This window comes from Mandrillus leucophaeus, unplaced genomic scaffold (assembly GCF_000951045.1).
Source record: "Mandrillus leucophaeus isolate KB7577 unplaced genomic scaffold, Mleu.le_1.0 Scaffold1067, whole genome shotgun sequence".
Classification (NCBI taxonomy): domain Eukaryota; kingdom Metazoa; phylum Chordata; class Mammalia; order Primates; family Cercopithecidae; genus Mandrillus; species Mandrillus leucophaeus.
The window spans coordinates 291,373-316,321 of record NW_012098843.1 but is presented as its reverse complement, the minus strand read 5'-3'; the positions used below and the strand labels follow the sequence as shown (position 1 = coordinate 316,321).

At 42.1% G+C, this 24,949-nt stretch overlaps 1 protein-coding gene across 4 annotated transcripts in view; it reads left to right on the top strand.

The window, feature by feature from the left end:
• NCOA7 (nuclear receptor coactivator 7) overlaps positions 1-24,949 on the top strand; it is a 160,552-nt gene that overhangs the window by 130,748 nt on the left and 4,855 nt on the right. For 3 of the 4 annotated variants that reach the window (XM_011985016.1, XM_011985024.1, XM_011985032.1), the window contains 3 exons: positions 14,085-14,232; positions 19,687-19,812; positions 21,426-21,578. In XM_011985016.1, coding sequence (XP_011840406.1) covers positions 14,085-14,232; positions 19,687-19,812; positions 21,426-21,578 — 427 coding nt within the window. Of the gene's footprint in view, positions 1-14,084; positions 14,233-17,977; positions 18,184-19,686; positions 19,813-21,425; positions 21,579-24,949 lie in introns of those variants that run through there. The other variant, XM_011985039.1, reaches the window with a different exon arrangement.

The window sequence follows — 24,949 nt, the reverse complement described above, 5'->3', positions numbered from 1 at the left end:
CTTATCAATTTTAAGTCAAGTGAATTTAGGGATTATATTTTGCTGTGTGTACCCCCAGTTTCTTTTCCTACCCATCACGCAGCTTTTGATAGGGCAAAAATGCCTTAACTGCTCTGGGTTATTTTGATAACGTTTGTTGGTTTACAACAATGTAAATGGCAATGAAGTGAGAGAGTTCCCTTGACCCTGCTGTGGGACTTGTGACAGGGATATCTCCTTTACTCAACTGCTGCACTCAAACCCCTTGCAGGAGGGGGAGCACACAGGTGAGTGGGTACAGGAGCTAGGGCGGGTGCCTTTGGGCACCAGTGGGAATGAAACCTGTACCAGCCCATAGTAGCATCTAAGGGTTGCCCACGACCACTGGAGTCCCAGAGGGCATAGGTTACAAACAGTGCTCTTTTAGCATTTGCCGTCCGTGGATGACTAAGTGTTAAACCAGCTTAGTGGAGAGTCAGGGCAATAGCTCTTTTCACCCTGCCCTCTCGATACCCGGGTTCTTGTCCAGTGTCCAGGAAGAATCAGGTCCCATGGACTTGAAGGATGGTGAATGTGGAGATTTTATTGAGCAGTAGAAGTGGCTTTCAGTGGGATGGGGAGCTGGAAAGGAGATGGAGTGGGAAGATAATCTTCCCCTGGAGTTTGGCCAGACCTGGCTGAACCCCTCCGACCATCCCCTGCCAAACTTCTCTCTGACTGTATTCTCCGGTGTCCAGCTACCTCTTTTCCTCTTAGCATTCAGGCGCTTCTTCTCATGTTTTCTCTGCTGAGCCACTCTGCTCCTCTGCTGGTGGAGCTTGGGGTTTTTATGGGCGCAGGGTAGGGGGTGTGGCAGGCCAAAAAGCAACATTTGGGGGGAAAAACAGGGATGTGAAGTTCTCATTTAGGGACACAGGTCCAGGCTTGAGGGTGGAACCCTTGCAGAGACCCCACCCTTTTTTACCTAGTATTTCTCTGCCTCCTGTCTATATCAGCAAGATTTTAGATCCTCTCGTAGAAGAGACTTTCTAAAAGATCTGTCCAAAAGTAGAATGAGCTTCCTTGCGTATTTAATAATCTAAACACTGATAGGGTGAGCTAAGTTTTCTTATCTTCATTTTAGAAGCTCAGAGAGGTGAAGGAACTTTCCCCAAACTTCCAGCTAGTGACAGGTGGAACCAACTTGGGTATTCAAGTCTTTGACTTAGAAATACATGCTTTTTAAACTTTAACTCACAGCCATGTTTTTTTTTTTAAGTGGGGATGGAAGGGAAGCAACAGTAAATTAAATCCCACCATAACTAGTAGTGAATCTTGTTCAATAAACTAGATTGTAATTTTACCTAAAGTCCATACACCTAAGGCGTGAATGATAGGTAGAAATATGGTTTGGTTCAAACATCAACTCGAGTTTTTCATCAGGTTTTCAATCCTTAAGCCCTGGAGCTTTGTCAGTGACAGGCTTTTATGAACTAGCAAAACCAGGACAGTAGAAGTGACCCTAAAAGAAATAGTAAAGCATGTTGTTTAAGACCATGAACTGACCGTGTGTTCATCCCAGGTCCACCCCTAAAATGCTATGTGACTTTGCATGACTTAATCTGTGTAAGCATCTGTTTCTTGATGCATTAGATAGGAATGATCATAATAGTGCCTACTTCATGGGATTATAATGAGAATAAATGGGCATGCCCATGTATCAAATGAAAATTAGTTGCTGCTGCTGCTGCTATTACCTCTCCTTCAATCTGTTGTGCTTTGTTGCCTGAGTTAGGTGCTGCCTTCCAAGAAACTACCATTTACCTTCCTTGAATTTCTCCTTTAGAGATGCCAACAACTGTATCTGCTAAACAGGGATCTGTAATTTGAATATGGTGTCTCCTTTGGGATAAATCCCTGAAAGAGCCTTGTATTGAAGATAAAGACCTTTGAGGTATATGAAGAAATCTGATTAAGGTCAAATTTGTAATTAAAACAGAAAACCTAAACAAAGGTGGGGGAGTAGATGGGTTGATTTTGTGCCTGGCAGAGCATGTATGGCAGGTTTCTTCCTATGCCCTCTGCCACACCTGGGGTCTGGCCTTGACCATCTCCTGCCTGGATCACCATTGTAGCCATAGCAACAAAGCCTTTATTTCTAGTTGATCCTGTCTCTTCCTGGCCTTCCCTACTTGGCTCCACAGCAGTCCTTCTCAAGCACAGATCTGTCCGTGCCTCTTCCTGCTAAAGCTATGAACGCGTGGCCTCCCTGTGCCTGTGGTTGCCTATGGCAGCTTCAGCTATTCACACACATCCCCCTCCCTCACAAATATCTCTAGATCTGCCTACCATCTATACTACTGTTTACTTAATGGTTGTCTTTAAAGAATTTAAATAGTAATTTTTTTTACTTAGTCTTTTCCCAAGTAGCAATATCTGTGAAATCAGAAAAATAATATGCTAGTTGTACTTATTTTTACTACCTTTTTTTCTTTTTCTTTTTTCTTTTTTTTTTTTTTTTTGAGGCAGAATCTTGTTCTGTTGCCCAGGCTGGAGTACAGTGGCACGATCTTGGCTCACTGCAACCTCCACCTCCCGGGTTCAAGCGATTCTTCTGCCTCAGCCTCCCAAGTAGCTGGGATTACAGGTGTGTACCATCACACCCGGCTAATTTTTTTGTATTTTTAGTAGATACGGGGTTTCACCATTTTGGACAGGCTGGTCTCAAACTCTTGACCTCATGATCTGCCCTCCTCGGCCTCCCAAAGTGCTGGGATTACAGGCATGAGCCACTACCCTTTAAGTACATATGTAAGTATTAAAATATGTTCTTCTGTATACCCTCTGAAGTCCCTGGGACTGCCCCACCACACTGCAGGAAACAGTGACCACAGGCTGAGGTCCAAGTATTTTATCTTATGCTTGGGACTTTCTGTGACCTAGTGACCCGCCTGCTCTGTCTTCTTTCTTCTCATCTCCTACCTTTCCATTAAGCAAATGATAAGTCTTGTTGTTTTATTCCTCCTCTCAGGAATTCCTTCCCTGCCTCTTGAGTTCCTGTTCAGCACCAACATCCCAGCTCCGATGCCCCTTAGCTGTTGTGTTGGCACTGTGCTAACTCTTTTTTGTTTACTCTCCACCACCTGAGCACCCTGAGGCAGGGCCTGGGTATCCTGCATCTATGTCCTCTTTACAGAATCCTTTGTCAGAAATCACCAGTGACCTGATGGCATTGTCCTCCTTTGGCTCTGCTATGTCCACTTTGACCTCACTGCAGCATCCCCCTGCTCTTCCAATGCCATGTCTTTGCATGGGTTCCCTCCAGTAGAATGCTGTTTCTCCTTCCTCTTGCAATGGATTCTTCTGCCTTCCTCAACACCCAGTTTAACCATGGCCCCTGGGAAGTCTTCCCCAACCCCAGCCTCAGATACTTCACTGGGCTTATCTTTGCCATGATTCTTAATTTAAAAAGAAAGCAGTAGTGTGAGCACAGAGCCAGAATGGACACTGGCTGCATTTTGGAGACTGGTACAAAACAAAGCTCCCAGGCAGCCCCAAGGAGGTCAAATTTATCCCAAAACCTATGAGGAGACATTGGGAAAACATTATAGGCAGTTTGGTGAAATGCTCAGGTTTGCATTTTATGAGCTCGATTTTACCTGTCTGCTGTTTCTTCTTGGCCTTTTGGCAGGACAGCTCTGCTTTCTCCTTAAATATTAGTGGTTTCTTGGGACCCAGTACTTGACCCAATTCTCTGTTCACGGATGTTACCACACACCCACTGCTTCAGCAGCAGGTGGCAGCCAGGATGAGTAATTATTGGTAATTCTGTTCACTCGTCCATCAGCCCTGCATAGTGTTCTGAGGTAGTGGAAACCCAGAGAAGTTCAGTAGTTCATCCAGACCACAACATGAGTCACAGAGAGCTTCCAAAAAGCCATTAACAGACCTGCCAAGGTTAAAACGGGTGATGACTGAGATACTGCTGATGTTTACAGTGGGTGATCTTTGAGAAGATCAGCTTCACTAGAGTGGTGAGGGAAGGAATAAGGTTTGTTTCTTGTTTGTTTGTTTGTTTTGGGTTTTTTGAGACAGAGTTTCACTCTTGTCACCCAGACCAGAGTGCAGTGGTACGATCTCGGCTCATTGCAACCTATGCCTCCCGGGTTCAAGCGATTCTCCTGCCTCAGCCTCCCAAGCAGCTGGGATTACAGACCCCTGCCACCACGCCCAGCTAATTTTTGTATTTTTAGAAGAGACGGGGTTTCACCATGTTGGCCAGGCTGGTCTAGAACTCCTGACCTCAAATGATCCGCCTGCCTCGGCCTCCCAAAGTGTTGGGATTAGGCATGAGCCACCACACCTGGTTAGGAATAACATTTTAAAACTCTGCCACCTTCCAGAAAATACCGGAGCCAGGTTTGATTTAACAAAGGGCGTATACAGAAAGGTGAACAAAATCAGAATAGAAGAGTTCAGGAATGAAAAGGAATTGGGAAATCTGCCAGCCCAGATGTCAGCAATACACTCTAAAGGGAAAGTGAGGTGTGGGAGGGACTTTGAGAATAAATAAAATCCGAACACTTTTTACAAATTATTTACTTGTATTATTTTTATTTTTTGGAGACAGAGTCTCGCTCTGTCGCCCAGGCTGGAATGCAGTGGCATGATCTTGACTGACTACAACCTCCACCTCCCGAGTTCAAGAGATTCTTGTGCCTCAGCCACCCGAGTAGCTGGGATTTTGCAGGTGTGCACCACTACACCTGGCTAATTTGTGTATTTTTAGTAGAGATGGGGTTTCACCATATTGGCCAGGGTGGTCTCAAACTCCTGGCCTCAAGCAGTCTTCCCACCTCGACTTCCCAAAGTCCTGGGATTACAAGCATGGAATTTATGGATCCAGATGAAGGAGACAGGGGGATGGCAAGGTTGCAAGGTGGGGTGGTGGAAATAATTGAGGAAATTCACCAGGGAGTGGAATCCTTAAAAGTACAGAGAGGAAGTTAAAACAGGTCAAAGAGCAGTTACTCCTTTTGGAGAAAAAGAATGCTAAGAGGGATGGCAGAGGGAACACACTGTAAGAACAGTACAATAGAGAATTTTCCATTCTGAGAGGAGGCAGGTAGGAGAGTGGGGTGAGCTTGAGAAAACAGAGGCTAAATAGGTACTGTGTAGAGTAGGAAAGAAAAAAAGCTATAGGTGAGTACGGAGCTGCACCAGGAGAGGGTTTTTCCTAGCCAAGGTTAGCTGCCTTTGTAGTGGACCCATTAAGCCCAAATAAGCAAACCTAGCTACATTCATCATCCCAAGAGAAGAGCGGGTAAGATCATTGTGTTTGTTTCTGTGGGAAGGTGTTTGGAAGGGCAGGTGCAGAAGGATCACTGCTGTAGGCCTGCCTCTAGGGGGCACTGGTGAGGGTGAGCCTGAAAGAGAGATCCTAAAGTATATGAACCCAGGAGATGCCGAAGGCTGGGGAGAGGAGGAAGAGGGATCAGGGCTGGAGCATAGCTGGTATAGCCAGGAGAAAGACATGGGTGAGATGGAAGGCAGAGGGATCAGAAGGGGAATTTCAGAACTTGAGATCTGTTTCCAGAGGGCAGAGTTGAGTTCTGGGAAATGACCCACTGGGAAAACCCAGTGAATTAAAAGAACATTCCAATAATTAGGTTAAATAAACAAGGCAACTCTAACCTAGAAGGAAAAAAGATGAAGTCATATCCTCTCCCCCAACTAAATCTTAAAAATAACATAAACAAAAGATAGAGAATTGAGCGGAAGGAGAGCTGGGAAGAGGGACATTGAGTCCTTCCACCTGGTCTCCAGAGGACTTAGAACTTAAGTAAACAAATTGATTCTACATGAATCTTAATATCCTCTTGTGGGACAGGCCATGTCCCTTCTTCATTCCTCCTCCTCTTCCCTCAGAGGCATAGCATGAGGGCTGTGTCTACGTGAGAGAATGAGGGGATATTATGCGGGAGGCTACTGTTGAGGGAAATAGGAGTCTGCCAGTACCCTGAACATCTCAGAGGAAAGAAGAACAAGCATTTCCCGGCAAAGTGCCCCATTGCAGATGTACCTTTGAGGTTTCTCATCTCACTTCCCCTGAGGCTGCCCAAGGTTGGGGCGACTCTGTTGACTGCAGACACAGAGCGATGGGGGAAGCATTTAGGGTGGCTTCCCCTTCACACTCCCCAAACACAGAGCACAGCACTGACGGGCTGGTCCCGGTGGTGCTGTGAGTCCCTCATCAGCGGAAGGTGCAGGAGCAGGAATAACAGGGACTGGGCTGTGTGTGCCCTAAGGACCACTCGGGACATCGCACTAATACTCCTTTAGATTTATTAACGAAACCTAAAGCCGAGGAAGTAATTGGCTCATACTGTGACACGAGATCTCTGACTATGGACAGATACAAAAATGTTCCTGCCTCCTTGGACTTAGCATTTATTTTAAAAAAGCAGGGATTGGGGAACAGCTTAGAATTACTGGAACGTTTCCGGGGGTGGGGTGTTCGGGCACATTATTCAGTCTTCCCAACTCTCAATTTCCTTAACTTTAAATTTGGCACAGTAATACATACCTTGTAGAGTTACTGTACAATGTAAGGTCCTTGAGGCAGGAAATCACAGCTTTTCTTTTTAGGTAAATGGTATATTTTACCAGCATTGCTTAAAACATAAGGTTGCTTTTCTGCTTAATGTTAAGTGTTTACAACTCTAAGCCTCTATTGTGTGATATATTGAGAGTGCTTTTTCCTCTTCTCTAGAAATCTTCCTCCAGTGGTAAGTCCCAAGAAGCCCAGTGCTTACTCAGTTTAAAGGGTTGGCCATGGCTGCTGCAAAATAGTCCACTCTGGGAACAAGCAAACCCAGAGCCTAGATTTCCTACTCACAGAAAAACCAGCAGTTCCAAAAGAGTAGGTTTGGGATATGCCCTCTTACCTGGTCACCCCAGATTCTTGTCCTAGGCTGAGATATTTCTTCTAGAGAAAATGGCACCAGCAGGTAAGAATGCTTTATGCCAAAATTGACACCCCAGTACACTCCATCGCATATCTTCTTGTTAAACCTAAGAAACTCACACATATGCACATGCAGCCATTTCCTTCCATAACGTGCCCACAGTGGCAGGGGGCTTGATCTAAGTTTCAGAATCAGTAGTACACCATGCCTCAATTTGTCTGCTCCTAAAATGGTTATAGCAAGACCCGACCACTTCTCCAACCCCTTTGGAGAGTTTCCTTTCAGGAACAATGGAATGGAGAAGGGATGTTGTCTTTTTCTGTGGACTGAACTATGCTAGGACCACCCTAATTCATCAGAGAAGCCCTAATAATATTGAACTTCAAAAGACATGGTATTAGGCATTTGATTCCTCCTCAGAAAATCCTGCAGGCTTCATATAAATCTTCCTTCTCTCTGGCCTCCTACCCCATCCACCTTCCCGATGGGTTGTAGGAATGATGAGTGGTCTTCATCAAACAGGGTGTACTCAATCCTACCTCCCTCCAGAATAGTAAACCCTACTTCTATCTGCATAATTAAACAGGACAATACAATCATGTCCCTGAGCAACTTGATGTTTTTGTCACCACAAAGGGAAATGACTGGCAATTACTAAGATAGTTTCTCTCCCTAAAATCTTAATTGACCTGCGCTTTTCACACTTCACATTTTCTTGCAATGTCTAAGAAGAAATGAAAGCTTAACTCCAAATCTGTGATTGATTCCTCATTCCGTTGCAGTCTTGCACAAGAATATTTCATTGCACGAACTCAGCATTCTCAGAACGCTTCCTTTTTCACTCGGTGTTTATGCTTTACAAAGATTTCCCCAAAGGAGAGTAAAATGTTAGAGGAAAAGTGAGCAGTGCCTAATGGAAAGTGGGTCCAAAAAGTGATAAAAATGTATCTTATGTTGTAACTAGAAAATTACCTGGGAAATGGTTCAGAAACCATTGTGGAATGAGAGGAGGACTTTTTAGTGTGACAGAAAGAATGTTGATTGCCACCTCAGGAGATCTAGTCCTGGCTGTGATCCTGATGTTTTCGTTCAGAGCCCTCATTCTCTGATACCTAAGTAAAGTTAGTTGAATTAAATGCCATCCAGTGTCCAGCTCTAACATTCCAGAAGGTAAGCTTCATGAAGGCAGGGTCATTGGCACACAGTGGGTGCACAGGAAGTGCTGGCAAAGGAAGCAATGCCCTCTAGACAAAGACCAGCAGGAACAAACCTGTAATTGAGTAAGTCAGGTTAACTTGTTGCAGTGAGGGAGAACACACACCATATAGGGAACTATGGGTTACCTCAGTAAGAGGATGTTAGAAAGGAGTGGCTCATGCCTGTAATCCCAGCACTTTGAGAGGCCAAGGTGGACGGATCACGAGGTCAGGAGATGGAGACCATCCTGGCTAACATGGTAAAACCCCATCTCTACTAAAAATACAAAAATTAGCCGGGAGTGATGGCACACGCCTGTAATCGCAGCTACTCAGGAGGCTAAGTCAGGAGAATTGCTTGAACCCAGGAGGCAGAGGTTGCAGTGAGCCGAGATCGCGCCACTGCAGTCTAGCCTGAGTGACAGAGTGAGACCCTGTTTCAGAAAAAAAAAAAAAAAAAAAGGAGTTCTGGGATTTAGGTTTGTGTTAGATGATTTAGGGGAGGACTCACGGAAGCAGGGCCTTGCTCTAAATGAGATGCTGTCAGGAAGTAGGGGTAATTTTAAGATTGGGTATTTTTTATTAAATCCTATCTAGAAGGAAGGACGACTAGAGAGACTAATGCTGTAATTGGGAAGGAAGCACAGTCATTCTCATTACCCAAATTAGGGGGACATTTGGTCATTTTTGTGGCTGCACAGTGTTTGTATTCTTGTGTTCAGCTCTGATTACAGAGTTCTTGTTTTTGTTGTGATTCATCATGGTCATAGAATGGACTTATTTAGTGTTGATGTTCTGGAAAATTATGTTAAATAGGAAAACATCGGGCATAGCTGTGAATGCTAAGCCAGCTCTTAGTAACGCTGAGGCCTGGCTGATAGTACCAGGCTAGTTCTCAGGTATTAGGAACTGCATGCCTTTTTCTCTCAAGTCAGCTAGCCAGCAACCTATTAGGAACCAACTTAAGCCCATACATTTTATCCAGTGTGGCTGTGTACATAATATATATTTCCTTTTCCAAAAGTTATAGTGAAGCAGAGTTGCTTCTCAACTCTACTTCAAAACATATTTAAGATGGACTAAACTTTTAAGTATTGAAAAAACTAAGAGATTTATAATTGTATCTTTATCAAACCTCTCTGGAGTGATTATTTATGTCATGTTTTCTAAGTTAACTTTTAATAGGGAAGTTCATTCTACATGACGAAAATAGTTCAGCAGTTCTAGAGAGAGAGATAGCTGGTGGGAGGGCAAAAATAATATAATCCCTATACAGAGGAATGTGAGGTTATATGTGAAAATGACAAGTGAGCTGTTCCTTTTACAATGCAGTCATACTTCTGAGAATGTCCTGTGGCTTTACTTGTTCACATGTGAAATGAGTCACGTGCAGGTTTAATTCATCACAGCATTGTTCGTTATGGTACACTCTTGGAAACAAACCAGAGAATGGTTATGTAAACTGTGATAAATCCAGTTAGTAAAGTACTGTGTAGCTGTAAAATAAAGAATGAGGGAGCTGTCTATATACTGGTGTGGAAGCTATCTAGGATATATTAAGTGAAAAAGCAAGATGAAGAATAATGTTGGGGTGATCAGACCGAACACCAGGTCGTGGGGGTGACAAAGTCCAGTGGAGTCAAAGGATTGAGAAAAAGACAGAGAGAAAAAGGTGGGACACCAGGGGACCATCGCTATCATATAGAGACTGCGAAGGCCCTGAGCTCTAGGAGCCCATGGTGTTTATTGGTAATCCAACAAAAAAACAGGTGTTGAGAATGTGGTGGTCAAAAGAGCACATTACATTAAGCACATGATTTACAGCTGTGATGTTTAGCATTTATATGGAACATGTTCTACTTGAGATAATGGGAATAGATGCCTAGGAGGGCTAGAAGCAAGGAGCTAGCAAGTCTAGACACATTCCAAAGGACATTATGCAAGCCCTGCCTCAGTTTCCCTCCCAACACTCAGCTTTTTCCCAACATACCCCCTTCTCTTTTTTGTAAAAAAGAAGACATCATTATTACTAGCATAAGAGGTGACGTCTTTTAATTGAGCAAGGCAATTACAGGCTGTGCAGCCCTTAATTGCCGGTCGGTGATCCAGCTTTATTTTTCTTAGCCCTTATTCAAACTGGAGTCGCTCTGGTTTGAATGCTTCCCACGTAACTCCTCTTTCCCTTTTACAAGAGGACCCTTAATCCTGGGGGTTGCAGAAGGATGAAGGTCCATCTTCTGTAACTTCTTCATGCTGAATAGGGGCGATGATACTCCTAACTATTAGGGTCTCGTGTATTCAGGGTAGAGAGGAGCTGAGTCAGAAAGCGTTGGTCTATTAAGCATCATGACTCTGGTCGGTCTTCGTTCCATCTTCGCATTCAGATTCAGCTGGCTCATGACTCGTACTAGAGGAAGCCGGTCCAGGGTTGGGATCCATGGGTCCCTCCAGTCTCCCGTTCCATGGTCATACACATCTTGAGGGCATCCACATGGTTCGTTCATCTCCTGCAAAAACACAAGCATACCCTCACCCCCATGTTAGTAAATCCACTGAAACAGAAACAAAAACTTTCTGTGGTTGTAGCCGGGAGGCATGCTGTTGCTGATGCATTTAACTTAGTTTCTGCCTCTTTGGTTAATTACTGCGAGGTAAAACTTTCCACTGATAATGAGAAACAGGCCTTCTCTGATTAACAGAAGGCACAGGGAAAGCAAATCGAGGCTTTTCAAACCTTCAGTTCGCACTGTACAGGTGGCTCCACTAGATGCTGTGGCTTATCATAGATCTTCAGATGTTTGGTGGGCACCCCCACAGTCACCTGATTGTCGTCTGGAGAGACACAAGCAACTCCTCTTCCCCATAAAATTATCTTTAGGCAGGGATCAGAGGAAGTAGATTCAGAGGTAAGGAGAATTTTGGGGGCCTAATGACTTCCTGATATTTGATAGGTGTTCCCTCAGAAGTTAGGAATTCCCTTTCTCTCCATATTGCTGCGTGGGCATGGAGGACTAGGTAAGCATCCTTAGAGTCTGTATATATATTTACCTTTTTTTCCTTCTCCTAATTGGAGTCAAAGGATTGAGAAAAAGAGGAAAAGGTGGGACACCAGGGGGCCATCACTATTGTACAGAGATTGCGAAGGCCCCGAGCTGTGGGAGCCCACGGTATTTATTGGTAATCCAACAAAGAAATAGGTGGTGAGAATGTGGCGGTCAAAAGAGCCTGCTGCATTAAGCACATGATTTACAGCTGTGATGGTTTAGTGTTTATATGGAACATGTTCTGCTACTTGGGATAATGGGAATAGGAGCCTAGGAGAGCTAGAAGCAAGGAGTCAGCAAGTCTAGACACATTCCAAAGGACATTATGCAAGCCCTGCCTCAGTTTCCCTCTCAACACTCAGCTTTTTCCCAACAAATAATAAGACAAAATATATATATATTCATATTTATATCTACATAAATAATACTACAAATATAAGAAGTGAATAAAGTGGTCACCTATGGGGCTTGGGGTAGACAGGGATGTAAGAAGGAAACTTATATATGCCTTTTAAAATATAATTTTGATGTTTGAATCATATAAATGTACTACCTAGTCCAAATATTAAGATAATATAAAGAAAGATATATATACAATATAAAATGTCTTTCTCCCACCCCATTCCATTCCCTATAAGTAACCATTTTGATCTGTTTCTTTTATAACCTTTCAGAGTAGTTTATTGTCTAACATTAGTCAAGGTTCTCCAGAGAAACAGAACTAAAATATATGTATTATACATAGAGATCTATTTTAAAGAATTGGCTCATGCGATTGTTAAGGGCTGGCAGGTCTGAAATGTTCAGGGCAGGCTGTCAGGCTGGAGACTGGGGAAAGAGTGGGTGTTGCAGTATCAAGTCTGAAGAAAGTCTGAAGGTAGAATCCTTCTTCTTTAAGAGACCTCCGTCATTTCGTCATTTTCTCTTAAGGCCTTCGCCTGATTGGATGAGGCCCCACATTATGGAGGGTAATCTGCTCTTCTCAGAGTCTACTCATATAAATGTTAATCACATCTTCAAATACCTTAATAGCAACATCAAGGCTGCTGTTTGACCAAAAGCTGCGTACCATGGATGGCCACACCGAGTCGAAACATAACCATCATACCCATGTACAATCATAGTATCTATCAATATCTATATTTACTTTTGTAATCGAAATGGTAACATGTCATATACACTGATACACACCTTGTTTTAGGTGACAACAGTCCATGTTTTGAAGGAGAACTCTATAAAGAAATACACCTTTAAAGTATAAGAAAATTGGTAAGTCTGTACTGTGGGGGAAAAGACATGATTAATATAAAAAGGGAAACAACAGCTCGGAAACACATTTGATAGTTGTTACTATTCACCTTACATTAAAGACTCCCACCAACTAAAAAAAAAGAAAAACATTGATACCACATATCACAGAAAGCCAGTTCACGAAAGAAAAGCTACAGTCAGGAAGGAAATTTTGAAAAATGTTCAAGCGCTTAACACTCAAAGGAATGCAGATGGACTCTGGTAAAACTTTATATAAACTAAAAGGATAAGCAAGGTTGTTATGAAACTTAAGACACAAACTGCAATGCTGATGTCACAGCAAACTAGTCAGCCTTTCAAGAGCCATTTGGCAGGATGAATTACAAGCGATAAAATCATGCCCCTTGGCCCAGTAATCCCTTTTCTGGGAACTAATCTTGAGGAAATAATTCAAACCATAGTGAAAGGCATACACTGTATGGATATTTACTGTAACATCATTCATACAATTAAAGAAATACAAACAAACTAAATATCCTGACAGCATAGGAATACAGGCTAATTATGGTTTATTAACTTCATGAAATGTAGCTGTTAAACATGACTACAAGGACTAGCAACGTGGTAAAAGTATATTATATAATGTTAAATACAACAATTATGGCTTGGCTCTGACTGCCATGAAAAGAAAGCTGTATAAATGATGTACACATGTGGACAAGAACAGATAGGAATGCAGAAACCTTAAAAATGGTTTGATCTGTTAGGATATCAGAATTGTCAGTGGTATTTCTGTTTTTGTTTTAGTCCTATTATTATTACAATTTTATGTAATTATGAATTTTAACAATCATAAGTTAACATCCCAAACAGTAGCCTCAAATTCAAATTATCATTTAGTGATTAGAAGATACTTTAAGAATCATTTGATTATATTCATCGCCCTTTCTCCTGTTGTGGTGGTTATAGTATGAACCTTGGAGGATATTTCCGGAGCTGCAGTTTTCACGGCTCTCATTCTTTTCCTAGGAACTGGGCATATTTCTACTGATTAAGCCTGGAGAGATACTTTGGAACCTTCATTCAGTAAATATGTATAAGAGAGCAGAGAAGTTGGAAGCAAAGAACATTCCCATATCAATAAAATTAGATTTCTTTCTAATATTAAAGTAGTAACCAGTATTATTCCTGACATTTTCTAGTTGTCAAAGATGTTTTATTACAATTACAATGCAATAGTACTTTGATCTACATAAAGACCCCTTGTAGTATTGTTTATCTTTGTTCCTAGCTAAAGCTTCAGATGTACATTTTTTTCCTCAATGAATACAAGTATCCAATAAATGAAGACTCAATGAGGAAAAAATATTTGGTATAAATATTTCATTGTGTTTTTCAGTATTACGTTCCATGTCTTGATCTTCCCGTCAAATTGAAAGACAGTTTTAACAGTTTCGCAGTGCCTGTGGACTTTTACTTTATTTATTGGCTCTTAATTTTGAGTATGTAAGGCCACTCGTAGAGATAACTTTGAAAGTGGGAAATTTTCCAATTAGTAAAATGGATTTGCCAAGCAGGGAAAAGATGGTTTATGTACTGCAGTCCGCACTAGCACCTGCCAAGAAAGTAGACTTGGTGTTAATATCTGTCACAAATGTGTTTTTCAGGGTGGATCATTTGTACACATTCTTTGTTCAGTGGTCTCCTGATGTGTATGGGAAAGATGCCAAAGAGCAAGGCTTTGTGGTGGTGGAGAAGGAAGAACTGAACATGATCGACAACTTCTTCAGTGAGCCAACAACTAAGAGCTGGGAGGTGAGCACTTGGGCAGGGTTAGACCATCATAGTTCCTAAGGTACAGTAAGCAGTCTTGCATTCAGATTCCAAGTAACAGGCTAGTAAGAAACTAGAGTCCCCATGCACCTGTGAAATCACAGAGGAAAATAACTTTATTCCTCCATTTGAAAAAAGCACCACCACCATGCACACAGGCACACAGTTCATTCTGACCACACTAGACGGATCCACTTATATTCTCGCTCATGTCTCCATGCCTTAGTTCAGAGCTCAGCACATTTTTTTTTTTTTTGTAAAGGGCAAGATAATAAATATATTTGGCTTTGTAGGCCGTAGAATTCCTGTTGCAAGTACTCATAGCTGCCATTATAGAACAGAAGCAACCATAGTATGTAAATGAATGAGCATGACTGTGTTTCATTTCACATAGTTATTATGTGTCACAAAATATTGCTATTAATTTTTATTGAATCACTTAAAAAATATAAAATCTTTGTTAGCTCAAGTACCATACAAAAACAGGTGGTGGACTGGCCTTGGCTGACAAGCTGATATCGTTTGACTCCGCGTCCCCATGCAAATCACATCGTAATTGTAATCTGCACGTGTCAAGGGAGGCACCTTGTGGGAGGTGATTGGATCATGGGGGTGGTTTCCCCATGCTGTTCTCATGCTAGTGAGGGAGTTCTCACAAGATCTGATGGTTTTCAAAGTGGTAGTGTCCCCTGCGCTTGCTCATTCTCCTGCCGCCTTGTGAAGAAGGTGCTTACCTCTCCTTTGCCTTCTGTCATGATTGTAAGTTTCCCAAGGCCTCTCCAGCCGTGCGGAACTGTGAGCCAATTAAACCTCTTTTGTTCATAAATTACCCAGTTTCAGGTAGCATCTTTATAGCAGTATGAAAACGGACTAATACACAAGCTATAGTTTGCCAGACCCCAGTTCCCTTCATCCAGTCAAGCAAGCGTGTATCAAGTACTTCTTTAGGGGAGGGCCCTGGAAATATGATGATGGATAACATAAGCTCTCAGTACTTAACAAGCTTGCAGAACTGGGAAGTTGGGAGATGAGACTAGGAAAAATAGGTCGACCCCTCCTTCCTGTTCTGCTGCTCTCTTGAACCCCACTTAGCGTTTCTTCTTTCCGAGCTCAGACAGATGGTAAATGAATTCAGACACATCCTTACCAGGACTTCTGAGTTCCTCCACCCCCTCCCATCCATTGCACCCATCTAGCCTGCCTGCAATCCTGGATGAACCCACCCTCACACTTTTCTGCTCCTAGGCAGCCAAGCATTGCTGGGGAGAACCTGTCCACCAAGGACAATGGTGCCATTACAAATACATGGTTCCGAATTCATCTGTGTCCATGTATAAGTGGCCCTGCAATGCTACTGTAAACTCTACTCAATCTATAGTTGCTTTTTTGATGTACGATAGATGATATTTTTAATAGTCAATTTTTTTCTAGCACTATTTAATGATTTCTGATGTTTCTTTCATCATGTTGAAAGATCTTACATATGGTCTGTAAGGCTGTCTAACTTGTCATTTAAATATACAAGCAAGCTTGGATACTCTGTGCTTAAAACCTTCAGTGGCCTCCTTATTGACTCTACTGATTCTTACCCACCTGTTAGAATAACTACCTGGGAATTTTAAAAACCTGAATCCTAGATCCTTATTACTAGAGACATGAATTCAGTAGGTCTGGAGGGAGGAATGTTAGAATCTGTATTTTTCAAAGCTCCCAGATGATTTTGAGGAACTGTCATGTTTTGGAAACACTGACCTGTAGGGTAAGTTCTAAGCTCCTTCATGGCATCAAGGCTCTTCATTTTCTCTGCTCTTGCTCCCTTTTCTGTCTCATCTACCTTCCTCATCGCTGCCTTCCTTGCTGTCTCTTCTCCAACCAATGTGAACTCAGAATTCATCTCTGCATTCCTGCTGTACCCTGTCCCTGGAACATCTTCTCACACCCTATGCTTGCTCTCAAACTGAAGCACCATCTCCTCTGTAAATAAGCTATCTCAGAACCCCCCAGGTTGCCCCAACCACCTTTGAGCCTCTGCTGTAGATTTTAGCATCTGTCTCCTATGAACCAAAAGGGATGCCTGAGACAGATCTCAATCAATTTAGAGGTTTATTTTGCTAAGGTTGAGGATGCATCTGGTTGGGGAGGGAAAAAGAGACACAAGCCACAGTAGGATCTGTGGCCTGCACTTTTTCCAAAGAGGGTTTTGAGGGTTTCAGTATTTAAAGGGGGAAAACTGAGCTGGAGAGGAAGGAGAAAAGAAAAAAAGGAGAGTAGAAAAAATGAGACAAACGGTTACTTTCTTGTGAGGCTTTGATTAGTGTGCACTGAATCCACATGTTGCAGGTGCAAAGGGGAGGGTAGAGGAGCCCTCAATTATGTATGCCTTGTGCACAGTAAATCTGCACTTTACATAAGATACAGTAAACAGAGTCGTGGAAGAAGTCCAGTATGCATTGGTCTGGGGGTGAGCAGTAGGACAATTTCTAGTCTGCTCTTGTTTCCAACTTGTGAAAATAAGCTGTTAATTTACATTGTCCAGGTGAGGGAGACCACCTGGGGAGACAGCTGTTTAGAAACAAAAGGAAAGATGGTTTTTGTTTGTGTGGCTCAGTTTCCAAGCTTAACTTCCCCTTTTGTTGTAGTGAGTTTGTGATCCCAAGATTTTATTTGCCTTTTACAATCACATGGAATGGCATCCATTTATTTAGAATTGTCTCTCTCCTGTCTCCTCACCTGCTGGAGACTGTGAGCAGCTTTATGTGCCTGTGCCTGGCAAAGCACCTGGCACCCACCATCATATAGGAAATACTCAATAAATGTCCGCTGTCCTGGAGTCCCAGGGGCCCAGAGGAGAGCATTGTCTTGCTGGCATTCTGCCCCAGGTTGTGCTCAGGCTGTTGCATTGAGAGTCAGTTCTGCTGGCCTGGGACTGGTCTCTAAGTGTCTGCCAGAGTCTTGTTTATAACTGACCCCCAGTATGAGCAATACAATACACCCTGATCCCCGCAGCTGTGCCCAAGACTGAAAGGCCACTTCGAATCTGGAAGAATCACAGAAAGATCACTGCAAATTGATCCAGTGCCGATCTATATTTCCTTCTAACCTACTGACATCTGATCTGAAGTGTAGAGGAGGACTCATCATGCTTATTACTCAGTAAGACTAATTCCAAAATGTAAAAACATAAGTATTACTCTGCCAACTGTTTTATAAAACTACATGTAAGATGACATCATCACAGCCTCATGTAAACCAGATGTTCTCCCGTTCTTTTAAGTCCCTCCCACTGAGAAACATGACATAGTATTGAAGTGAAATACCGTTTGTTCTAACTGTAATGAAGCCTACCTCCATTGAAGGCTCCTTTTCATCCTTTGAGATTCAAGCTGATACCAGGGATCACGCATACCATTTTAAATGGAGCTTTAGCCTTAAAGAAGGTGCTGGGGGGGAAGAAAAAAACAGGAAAAAAAACTCTGAAAAGGCAGGGCTAGGAAAGCTACGTTCACTGGAGGGACTGTTAGGACGAAAAGTATAAGAAGGCAAAGAAAAAAAAATGAGAACATAACAATGGGGTTTTATCATAGTGTTGAGAAACCACCGTTTCAAAGGTGAAAGTGTCCTTTTACAGTCTCAGCGATGCCTGGCAGGAAGTGTGTTTGCTCTAAATCCTAATTTGGGCGTGTTCCTGTAGAAATGTTGAACCTTCTCCTGAGGGAAACAGAAACTCAATCATGCAGGAAACTAGATACTGAGAAAACAGTTGTAGCTCAGCGTGGCTGCAAGTAACTGGTGTGGAAGCAGAGTGGAGAGAAAACTTGTTCCTCATTAGAGAGAGAGCCACGCTTCTCACTGCTCACAATGAGAGGCCAAAGATTATCCTTGGACATCCAGATTTTCTACTGTGCCAGACCTGACGAAGAGCCTTTTGTGAAGGTATGTTGGAGTGTGTCCCGAGGACTAATAAGGTGCTGGTGAATTCTCAGTGATCTGCCTCCGAGTTTGCTTTGAAAGTCGTTCGAATTAGAAAGGATTGTGCTGTCATTTCACCAGCAGGTATTTTATTCGTTGTGGAGAGGGTTATGGTGTGGCTGCCTCTTCTTGTTGCAGCCAGAAATCCATATTTGATTTTTTTTTCATTCCACAGCCTCATTTTATACTTGTGATAAATACAAAGTTTGCCAAAAACAGAGTGTTTTATTTCATTCATTTACATGCTTGGTTTGTGATTCTTGATAGTGTTTTCACTACGGAAACACTCCCCCAGAAGATGGTAAAATTAGTAAGCTTAATTTTCTTACTTGTAAATCTGGCTCAGACGCCAGCGGGTACTTTGTATCTGTCATTGTGCATATTGGAAATTGAGTAATACACTACTGCCTGACGACTTGCACTGGATTTAACTTAAATGTTTTTCTCTATAATGCAAAACAATTAATACTAGTAAATTTTGGTGAATTAGTTGTCTAATATAATCCTTCACTTGATCTTACACAAAAGGCCAAGAAGCCTAATATACATCCTTCAATTTAAAAATAATCCAGTGATTTATCCATAATTTAAGAAGGGCCAAAAATGGATTTTAGGGTAAAATGAACTTTGATAATTCATAAGCATAGCTATAGTTAAATAATAAACGTTTTGTACCATATGATGTTTCTGGGTTTAGAAGGGGAGAATATTTTTATCATCTCTGAACGGTACATAAATAATTGTAACCTAGTTGTAATTTAGACTAAAGCTTGACATTTCTTTGTACTCGTGCTCCCGGGAGCTGTTATCATTCATTATTTCTAACGGAAGTGGTTTCTATGTGTACAGCCTAACGAGAAAATATCAGGAACCTGATTAAAAACTAGCCTTATCATTGCAAACTCCCTATGTATAGAAGTCTTACTGAATGATCTCTGATTAGTCCTTCAACAATTCAGATGCTAAATCTCAAGGCTAAAGGAGAATCATTTAGGGCATTTCAAAGGTAGAAAGCTGTACTTCTGGTGTTAGATACTATTCTCAGTGATCGAGCAATCAGCAGCTATAGTAAAACTGGAAAACTCGTGACTTTATTTATTTTATTTTTATATAGAGATGGGGGTCCTGTCATGTTGCCCAGGCTGGTCTCAAACTCCTGGGCTCAAGCCATCTTCCTCCTGCCTTGGCCTCCCAAAGTGCTGGGCATACAGGCATGAGCCACCATGTCTAGCCTTGTGACTTGTGACTTTAATTTATACATATTAACTGCCTCGACTGTACTGTCTTAAATTGTTCATTTGTTCTGAAACTGAAAAATTAGCCATTTCCCCAAAGTCCTGTTCAGCTGATTTCCTGTTGCTGAAGTGCCACGTTTTCAGGCAGCGGTGTCCCTGGAGTGATTTTTTTTATTAGCGGTTAGAAGAAAAGCCAGTAAGTTATTTCTCTTGGCTTGTTTTCTCATTTCAGATCATCACTGTTGAGGAGGCAAAGCGCAGGAAGAGCACGTGCAGCTACTATGAAGACGAGGATGAGGAGGTGCTGCCTGTCCTACGGCCCCACAGTGCGCTCCTGGAGAATATGCACATCGAGCAGGTGGGCTCGCGCTGGCCACCAAGGGTCGAGCTTCCTAGGCTTTTAGAAATATTTTCCTTGGCCAGGCGCAGTGACTCACGCCTGTCACCCTCGCACTTTGGGAGGCCAAGGCAGACGGATCACTTGAGGTCAGGAGTTTGAGACCAGCCTGGCCAACATGGCAAAACCCCATCTCTACTAAAAATACAAAAATTAGCTGGGTGTGATGGCGCACGCCTCTAATCCCAGCTACTCAAGAGGCTGAGACAGGAGAATCATTTGAGCCCGGGAGGTGGAGGTTGCAGTGAGCCGAGATTGCACCACTGCATTCCAGCCTGCGCAACAGAGTGAGACTCTGTCTCAAAAAAAAAAAAAATTCCCATCCCTGAATGCATTTGCCCTTCTCACTTGGGCTAAAGGATGAGGCTTGTGAGGAAGGAGGAACGCCAGCAGCCCACTAAGGCCAGTGCCCCCTGCACTGCCTCTGAAAAGTTGCATTTCCTGCTGCCTTCTTGGTAGTACGAGGAGTTGGTCAGACACTAACATCCTTCTCTCAAACATGAAGGAAAAGCCATTTCTAATCTTAAAAAAATAAAAATTGTCAGTGTCCTACCATAGTCCTAATACACTTTTAAAAGGATCCAAATTTATCCTCGTAATTATTGCAGAGTTCCAATAGCTTTGATGTATCGGGCTCAATAAAAGTAAAATAGCAAATACACTGTTTGCTTTATGAAAAATACCTACCTGTGGATAATTTTTCCTTTTTCTATAATTTTCTTTGTGTACTTCATAGTTTCTGAATGTTTACTTGAAATGTGTGAAATATTATAATGCACTTATGTTTGAACTGTAGTAAGGAACCTCTGGCATTTCCCTCACCAGTCAGCTTAGAGACATGAATTTTAAAGACCTTAAAGAATCCTTAAGTTCAGCTCCCAAGTTTACCGAGGAACCACGAAAGACCCAAGAAAGCCAAGAAGCTTGACCCAGTAATTATAGAGATGGGGGATTCACACTGACACTGGAACTGATTTTAAGCACTCTGAAGACTCAGCACTTCATGGCCTCCTTTGGTAATATTCTTGAAGAGATATCCATTATTGGTTATTTATGGCCAAGTTTAAATATTGATGCAGGTGAAAGATATTGGTGCAATAAGAACAGATGACACCTGACTTCTAACACTAAACGTCCCTGTTTTTTTGCCCTCACTTCTGTGCAAAGCTGTAGTTGTCAGTAGCAGTTCTGAGCCTCTGAGTGTTTAGAAAGAAAACTTCAGAAAATATGAACTGTTTCGTAAAAGCCAGGTTGAAGTGGAAAAGAACGGCGTGTGTCTAGTTTATACCTCTTTATCCCGCTTATTCTGCATCTTCAAATATATAGTAGGATAGGGACTCCATAGTCATGTCCCTGAATGGGAAAACACCTCCTGGGCAGTATCCTTGCCAAGGTAAACACTGTCAAACAATCATTTTCTTGGTTTAGAATAGCAAATATTTGCCAGAGTAAGGAGGGGCACTATGTAAGTATATGACACTGAATTTGAACGACGGGCGTTTGTTTTGTGCCACATGTTCATGAGCAAGTTGTGTATGAACCTTCTGTTTACATCTCTTCCTTTGGCTTTGTAGCTAGCCCGACGCCTTCCTGCAAGGGTGCAAGGGTATCCATGGAGACTGGCCTATAGCACGTTAGAGCATGGGACCAGCTTGAAGACGCTCTACCGGAAATCGGCATCACTAGACAGTCCTGTCCTATTGGTCATCAAAGATATGGATAATCAGGTGAGGCCTGTCCTTCTCATAAAGAATATTTTTAATGATAATTTTTCAAAATTCCCAACAGTAGAGAGACTAGTACCGTATACTTCCATCACCCACATTCCACAGTTAACAGGATTTTGCCTTCTTTGTCTTTTTTTATCCTTGTTTTTTCTCTGTTGAAATATTTTGAAGTAAATCCCAATCATTATGGCCTTCCACCCTTACATATTTCAGAATCATCTCCAAAATGAAAATGGTTCATACTTCCAAATACAGTCACATTCTAAGGAGCTTTATGATATCCTACAGCCTAAAACCTGGAAAGTTGGGGTAGAGTGAGATCTGGATTTGGAAATAGTTGCAGAAATAAGTTCCAGTGCCATACCAGCTCCTTTCCCGGGTAGCCAAAGAAGTGCCCACAAACCTTGCCCGCGTTTTGGATATGATGGAGAGCCAGTCAAGGCCATAGTGTACTGTGCCTGAGGGGCCCAATTGTTAAGAAACCACAGAAAATGCACTGTACCATTCTTGATTGTACTTTTGCCTGTGTTACAGTTGGTCTTTCTTGGAGGAACTAGTGAAAACTAGTTATTACCCCTGTGTCCCTACACTGTTATCTCTTCCCACAAGTCAGCTCAGAATGTGAGTCCAGGTTTTTTTCAGTCACTTCCCAGTCAATCTCTTCCATCACGAAAGGAAGGCATCATTCACATCTGCTCATTGCTCATTTCAATTTGACTTAAGGTTTTAAGATGTGGCATTGACCACATTTTCTGGCATTGAAGCAGATTTTGCTCAACATTTATTCATTCATTCATTTATTCGTCCATTCAGCAGATATCTGATTAGTGCCTGCTAGGTGCTATTGGGGAGCTTACTGTGAAGCACAAAATTTTCATACTGAGACATATCCACATTGTAATGAGCCATATACATGGGATCATTTTATGGGAAATAGAACTTTGCTGTCAGAATTTGTCTTGGGAAAAATTAGGGAAAAAATGGGGGTACCAAAGATACTGTCTTTCTTAACAGTGATCTTTGTGACTTTATTGTAATATTATTGTAGCTTAAGAGTTGTGGGAATTAATTTAGCTGTCATTGTTACTATTGTTATTTCCTGATTGCTGACATTTTGCTTAATAATGATCCAAACTGAAAGGTGGGTAGAGTCAAGATAAACAAATTAAAATAATGATAACATTTGGTTTAAAAGGCACTTAGGAATTTAGTGAGATGTTTGAGAATTGGATGTTATGTTTTGGATGAAGTATGGCTATATTATCTTAGAGCACACATACAGACTCTTACCTAAGTATAGATTATTTGTCCTGTTTATTTACCAAAATATCACACTTGTTGAGGAATGTGATGGTTCACACAGAACAGGTATTGATGAAGCACAGTTTTACCAAGCTTCCTGTGAGGTTTGTAAAGGAGGCCTACAACTGAAGGTTGCAGTCTTGTCACTGGGTGGAGTCTTGCTGAGTCATGTACCCTGGGGGCACTTGTGTTATTTGAGGACAACCAGACACTAACTTTGCTTCTGCACCCCATCTACCCTGAAGGGGAAACTGTGGCTTTGCTGTGTGTGAGAACATGATAGAACAACACCTGCAAATGTGTCTGAAAATGAATTATATGAAATTCTAATATAAAAGTGAAAGAACCATAGCTTGTAGAAATAACAAAAACAACAATCACTTAAAGTCTCTAGAAATTATTCTAAGCAAATGAGGGAATATTTATTCAAGAAAATTGAATTAATCTTAGTTATAACAGTGGGATTCTGTGGCACTTGAGGCACAACCCTCTCCCTTCCCTAACCCCTCGCTGAGACTGACAGTGGTTCCACTCTGGGCATGTGTGGCCAAGAAGATGGGGCACTCTCTTCCCACAGCTGCCAGTCAAGGGTTATGTGTACCTCTCTCACTGCGGGTCCTCTGCATTTCTTATCTCCCACCCAAGGTCTGTGTTTCTGAGGCTAAAATCCAAGCAAGTGTGGCCTAGAGGTAGGGGGCTTTCTTCTACCCACCCTCCACTCACAGAGCCATGCTCTACCGTAGGCATGGCAGGCTGAGAATACCGGGGTCTCTACTGCTCTTGTTTCAGCTCACAGGGTAGAAGTTTTGCACCAGATGAGGCAAGCCAAGACCAGAGGCTACTGTCGCTGTCTAGTCCCTAGCTTCAGAGCAGTGGGTTAGAGATTTTTTCCCCAGGGGAAGAGGCAGGCCACAGGACATAGAGTTCTAAAGCTCTACCCAAAGGAACTGACTTTGTTTAGACACACATGGAGAAGTTCAAACCAAAGGGCACTCTAGAAAACAATGAGAATTTTGGTGTTAAGAAGAAGGTTGTAGCCATGAAGGCAATAAATTCAACTGTAGACCATCTACTTTACCAGAGAGATCCAAGAAAAGAGACAGCTAAGGAGAGCCTTTCTGGATTCAGGGTAAACTTCATACTCTGACCAAAGAAACTGTCCATGCAAAGGAACCTACATTTAATTGAATCAGACTGCAGAATAATGTATACCACCAGGCATTGTTGAAAACGATAGAACAATCATCAGGCAGTTAATAGAGACTAAGTACTAACTTCTAGTGAGGTATAGAAATATTGCTCCTATTTTGCTCTACTACATCTTTTAACTTTTTGTGGTACTAATGTTATGCATGTTACATCTGTATATACTACAAATATAGCAATAGATTGTTATGATTACTATGTTACATAATTTTATGTCTGCTAAGGAAGTTGAGAGAAGAAAGGAGAGCAAATGTACATTTATATGTTTTGTTATATGACTTTCCTTTTATCATTTCTGGGTTACTCGTCATCTATTCCCTTGGATTCCTTTGTTCTGCTATTGCTAAATGTATTACATTTTTATATGGTATAGGCTGAACAGCACTATTATATAAAAGTTGTTTTATATAATTTCTTTTTAAATACAGTAATAGAAAAAAGATTTTCTCATAATCACAATGCAATAGATATAACAAAATTAACAGTAATTCCCTAATATCATCCAGCCCTTAGTCTTTAAATGCATTTCCAGAATTGCTAAGAAAATTTTAGCTATAAGGCCAGGTGTGGTGGCTCACACCTGTAATCCCAGCACTTTGGGAGGCCAAGGCAGGTGGATCACCCAAGGCCAAGAGTTCAAGACCAGCCTGACCAACATGGTGAAACCCCGTCTCTACTAAAAATACAAAAATTAGCCAGACTTGGTGGTGTGTGCCTGTAATCCCAGCTACTCAGGAGGCTGAGGCACGGGAATCGCTTGAACCTGAGAAGCGGAGGTTGCAGAGGGGCCGAGATCGCACCATTGCACTCCAGCATGGGCAACAGAGCAAGACTCCATCTCAAAAAAAAAAAAAAAAAAAAAA